The following is a 4,810-nucleotide window of genomic DNA, read 5'->3' as shown; positions in this document are numbered from 1 at the left end:
ACAAATACATATCAATTTTCCAAACTTCTCATTGATGTCAAACACACGACAGCAACATGAAAAGATATATACTTACGTTTCTTTTGTTATTTGTTTCTTTTAAAAGATGAAACGATAGTTTTTGAAAAACATTCACCAGGAATCTCATATTCATGCAAAGACATTAATTACCAAAATCCCTATTTCTGTGAAAGACACGATGCCAACAAGAAAATCGAGATCTTTCTTGTTATTAGAAAAATACAGAAAAGAGAGATTTTGAAAAACATTGACCCCGAATTTCATATTCTTGCAAAGACCTATTAATTTCCAAAATTCCCTCCAGATGAGAAAGATGCAACAACAAGTGAAGAGATACCTTGCCAGAACCTCTAATTTTCTGCAGCCACCAGACGGGCCAATCGCCTCGGCTTGTGCCAGGCTGTGGACGTGGTAAGGATACTGCGCTCCAACCAGTCCTTCTTGAGGCCTTTCTTCCTGGTGACGCTCTTGTAGAACCTTCCCCAAACAAACAACGCTCGCTTCAGCCGCACACTTGGCTTCACCCCAAAGAGGTACTTGACGTAATCCTTGGCGAGTCGGAACATCTCCTCGCCTCGAATCATGTAGATATACTGAAAAGAAGATATCAATATCATGAGAGAAAGGGAAGAATGTTTTCACAGTTCAAGCATCACACATGCTCTTTTATGGATGGCACGAGAGACCTGGACCTAATTGCGGTTATAGAGATCAATATCGGCACACGTCAATGCCAACGCCGTCATCCGCATCATCGACCTCTGTCGACGTTGATAATGATGTTGTTGTTGACGAATTATATAGCGAGCGACGATGACCTTGAGGATGATAGATATCACAGATGAACTTAGAAAATTACTGGTTAAAATTTGTCAACCACGAACCTTGATGATCTTCAATGTCAAGGGACGGGCCGATGACATTGACAATCTCAACCAGATTTTTCTTTAAACTACAGGCGATTGAGGTTGATGATGACATTGCCGGTCATTGGCGTTAGCAACATTTATGAAAATTCATCAATGTCTGCCACCGTTTCCGCCCTATGTCTCTCATCAACATCATTGGGATGAGGTGAGCTTACTTGCCATGGGAACAATGAAAATGTATGAGTATCAAAAGAAAATAACAGCCCACAAAACATATAAACATTATGGATACTCAGAGGAGAAGCATGAGATTCCTTGGCCCATTTTTAGAAAAAGGGTGCAATGAAAGATGAAACATTACCACAAAAATGAAGCCAAGAGTAGCTAGTACTACTTGAATGATTTCATCCACTATAGCGGCGAAGTCCTCTTCCTCTGATCCCCCAGAGCCATCCCCACTACCACCATCATCTGGAGGCCCTCCAAAGCCGCCTCCAAGTTCCTGCTCCTGCATCTGCCGTCGCAATACGTCCTGTAGAGATGTTTCCTTCTTCAGGCCTCCCATGGCCTTCTCCAATGCCTTCCATGGCGATTCCTGAGAGTAAATAAATACCACATTTATTGGACTGTGTTCATAAAATGCCCATGATTTGATAAGTCTCTACTTAGAATTTATCAGACAAAGAAACGGAAAATGAATAACCCCACTTATCACACACGTGCGGACTGACCTGGCACATGGGAACATTTGAATAAAGCCCGGGAAAAGCACCGAAGGAGGAGGCTACAAATAAAGAAAAAGGCAGGGGAGAAGAGCATGAAGAAGTTAGTTACGAGTTTACAGAGCGACCGGAGATCCTCCTTGCGCGGGTGCTGGACCAATCCGGACAGCACTGGTCTCTCGTTCCAGGGAGCTTACTCAACCTACTAATTCCTGGTTTTCTTTCGTTTCCTATTAATTCCTTTGATCTCTCATCTATTGTTCTCCAAACATTTGGATCTGTTGAAATCCTGATCGAACCACTTCAATTGCTTTGAGATCACTGGACTATGCATTGTCCGTTCTGAGTTACCTTTCTCATCGGTTCATATCAAATTCCCCTTCGGATCTATACCAAATAAAATATGCGAGGAGAAATTTTACAGTATCTTAACACGATTCTCCTATTAAGAAAATTCAGAAAAGATATTTTTTTGAATTCTGATGAAAAATATGTGAAAAAGGTCAATGATTCCCCAACTACAAGAATGAAACTCGACATAGACATCATTAAAAGTGGTTAAACTATGAATAACTAATATACATATTTAGGAAATTTATGGAACATCCAAGACAATTTTTAAATATAAGGTACAACAGTGGACTGGACTTGAGAATATCCAAGAGAGAATTCAATAAGTATCACATATCATCGACACTGTTCATGAGAAAATCTCTGATTCCCCCATTGAGAGAATTCTGGGACTTTTTTTTTTCAAGAATTCTGATGAAAAAACTCTGATAAACGTCTCTGATTCCCCCTTTAAGAGAATTCAGGGAATTTTTTTCCCAGAATTCCGATGAAAAGCCTCTGAGAAACATCTCTGACTCCCCAATGAAGATCACGAAACTCAACAAAGACATCATTATAAGTGGTTAATATTTTTTTAGTAGTTTCTGGCACATCAAAGAGGCTTTTCAGATAAAATGAAAAACAAATAATTGAATTCGAGGATATCCGTTAGCTAAGAAAATATAAAAAACATTTAACGGAATGGTCGTCAACACGTCTCTGTTTCCCTAATTATGAGAATTCTGAGCCAACCTCATCATCATTCTTTGGTTTTCCTCTGTCGCCGAACAAGCAGAGAGGAGATCTGTGACGTCTCAACGAGCTATAAATTTGTCTCGGCAAACGATTCTGTGCTTGGAGTCTAATAAGAGGGTTGGCATAAGCCGACGAAGCACGGAGATGTGAAGGTTGTGATGAAGAAGAAAGCAAGGGGCCCTCTCCAGCATAGGCCCAACAGGGGCTGACTTGAAGATAACTCATCCTCATAGAACACATCATCCTTTGGCGTGCCTAGATGATTATCTACATGAGCCTGCAGTCTAAAAATGGGATGGCAAAAGTTCAGATGAAAATTTCAGATAAGAAACAAATGAAATCAAAAAACTTTATAAAAAGCACTTCGACTTGTTCCATGGCGTTGAGGCATGAAGCCTCCCCAAAAAATCAGACAGAGGAACGTGCTATTCTTTCAATTTCTACCAGGTTCTCCAATCAAACGAAGGATCCAAGTAGAAATATGAGGGCAATATTAAAGCAGCTATTAATATATATTAACGTCACAGGGTCGTGTAACCAAAAAATAATAGGAGAAATGTAAGGACGAAACTGAATTTTTTCTTAGGGAAAAATAACGCCACAGATTCTACTTCTAACGAATAATGGTAATAATGCGGATGATTCATGATCCGAAGTATATAAAATTTCTCAGCATCCATGGAGAAACAAAGACGATGAAAACGCTCTTCAAAGGGTTAATACAAAGGATACAGAGAATCCTTCAAAGGGTTAAGACAAACGATACAGTGAATCCTTCAAAGGGTTAAGAAAATTTAGGGCAAAGTTCAATCTAACTTTAGGATACAGTAACGCCACCGATTCTAGTTTTAACCAAAAACAACGTCGCATTTGAGCAAAAAACAATATTGATGATTGAAATTTCTCAGCATCAATGGCGTTGAGGCATGAAGCTCATCGAAGGGTTTATTCGAATGTTAGTAGAACAACCAGGTTTTCCATTCATACAAACAGAATTAAATCGATCTTAGGGAAAAATGCAATCTAAATTTAGGATACAGTAACGTCACCGGTTCTAGTTTTAACCAAAAAAAACGTCGCATTTGAGCAAAAAACAATAACAGAACGATTCCTCCGCCGAAAAAGATGAAATTTCTCATCAACCCACGTCGAAATTAATCGAGAATTACACAAACAAACACGCTGAAAAACCGGAAATGGAAAAAAACCCACGAAATCGACAGCGATAAAAAACATACCCACGAAGCAGAAGATGAACTAGAGAGAGAAAATCATACAGCGAGAGAGAGAAGATACCATGCGAGAAGGAAGATTGAATCGCCGGAGAAGAAGAAAACTAAATCCTCTTCAATGGTTCTTCTCTCAAGTCTCAAAGGCCTATCCGAGAGCACGTGCCGGTCACGTGCCCTCGACTCGGCGAGTCAACTCGGCCGATTCTTGGTCCCAGTCGAGGAAAATAAGGGACGCGGACGGGACGGTAATTTCGTCACTGAACGAAAATTTCGTCCCGTCCGGGAGTTCGGACGAATGATGGGACGAAGACTCGTCCGCCCGTCTCTGGACGGGACGATTGTTTCGTTCTTGGACGAAATAACCGTCCCGTCTAGAGCCTTGGAAGGCGGACAGGACGGTTAACCATCCCGATTGGACAAGGGAATGGTCGTCCCATATCCGATATCCAGAAAAAATCAGGATGGTGTCTGATACTGGATATCGGATATCGAACGAATATCGACAGTCATGTGAAAAATGGATACCGGGACGGATATCAAATAGGTATGGACGAGGCCGATATCGGATATCGGATATCGGCTTTCGATATCCGGATATTTGAACTGGTATCTGGATTTCGATATCCGGTATCAAGAGAAATAATCAATAATGAACGTGATTTTAAATGTTTAACGTTAACAACACCCAAATCTAATGTTATTACCTCGTTTCATATATGCGCTTCAAAAATTTTGTTTTCTTCCAGTGGGATAATTGGATATGCAAATATTTTATGTCCTATTATCCGTATGGAAGAAAACAAAACTTCTGAGTTATATATATTAAATGAGCTGATAACATATTAAAAAAATTCTCTCTAAACCATTGCAAGAGGACAGC

The 4,810-nt window shown here is 40.1% G+C and overlaps 1 protein-coding gene across 3 annotated transcripts; it reads right to left on the bottom strand.

Annotated features, from left to right (window-relative positions):
- Positions 1 to 200: 200 nt before the first annotated feature.
- LOC144704533 (uncharacterized) lies at positions 201 to 4,090 on the bottom strand. 3 transcript variants are annotated; one of them, XM_078576979.1, is made up of 4 exons: positions 3,995 to 4,090; positions 2,696 to 2,982; positions 1,252 to 1,485; positions 201 to 614 (listed from the first exon to the last, which is right to left on the bottom strand). In XM_078576979.1, exons 2-4 carry the CDS (start codon positions 2,939 to 2,941, stop codon positions 372 to 374), a joined length of 723 nt encoding a protein of 240 aa, XP_078433105.1. In that variant the 5' UTR covers positions 2,942 to 2,982; positions 3,995 to 4,090; the 3' UTR covers positions 201 to 371. The 3 variants fall into 3 exon arrangements, with proteins under 3 accessions (XP_078433105.1, XP_078433107.1, XP_078433108.1); XM_078576981.1 differs by having other exon boundaries at positions 3,976 to 4,049; XM_078576982.1 differs by having other exon boundaries at positions 3,937 to 4,025.
- Positions 4,091 to 4,810: the final 720 nt, after the last annotated feature.

This window comes from Wolffia australiana, chromosome 6 (assembly GCF_029677425.1).
Source record: "Wolffia australiana isolate 7733 chromosome 6, ASM2967742v1".
In the NCBI taxonomy this organism is placed as follows: Eukaryota; Viridiplantae; Streptophyta; class Magnoliopsida; order Alismatales; family Araceae; genus Wolffia; species Wolffia australiana.
The sequence above is the reverse complement of the archived record's forward strand: the minus strand, read 5'-3'. Positions and strand labels throughout refer to the sequence as shown.

Bases quoted from the DNA above. Each gene is read 5' to 3' on its own strand.
- LOC144704533 (XM_078576979.1), bottom strand. From the start codon at position 2,941: ATGATGTGTTCTATGAGGATGAGTTATCTTCAAGTCAGCCCCTGTTGG. The intron at 1,486-2,695 runs GTTGGCTCAGAA...ATTTACTCTCAG, and splicing joins AACCAAAGAATGATGATGAG to GAATCGCCATGGAAGGCATT. The intron at 615-1,251 runs GTAATGTTTCAT...TCTTCTTTTCAG, and splicing joins CTCTTGGCTTCATTTTTGTG to TATATCTACATGATTCGAGG.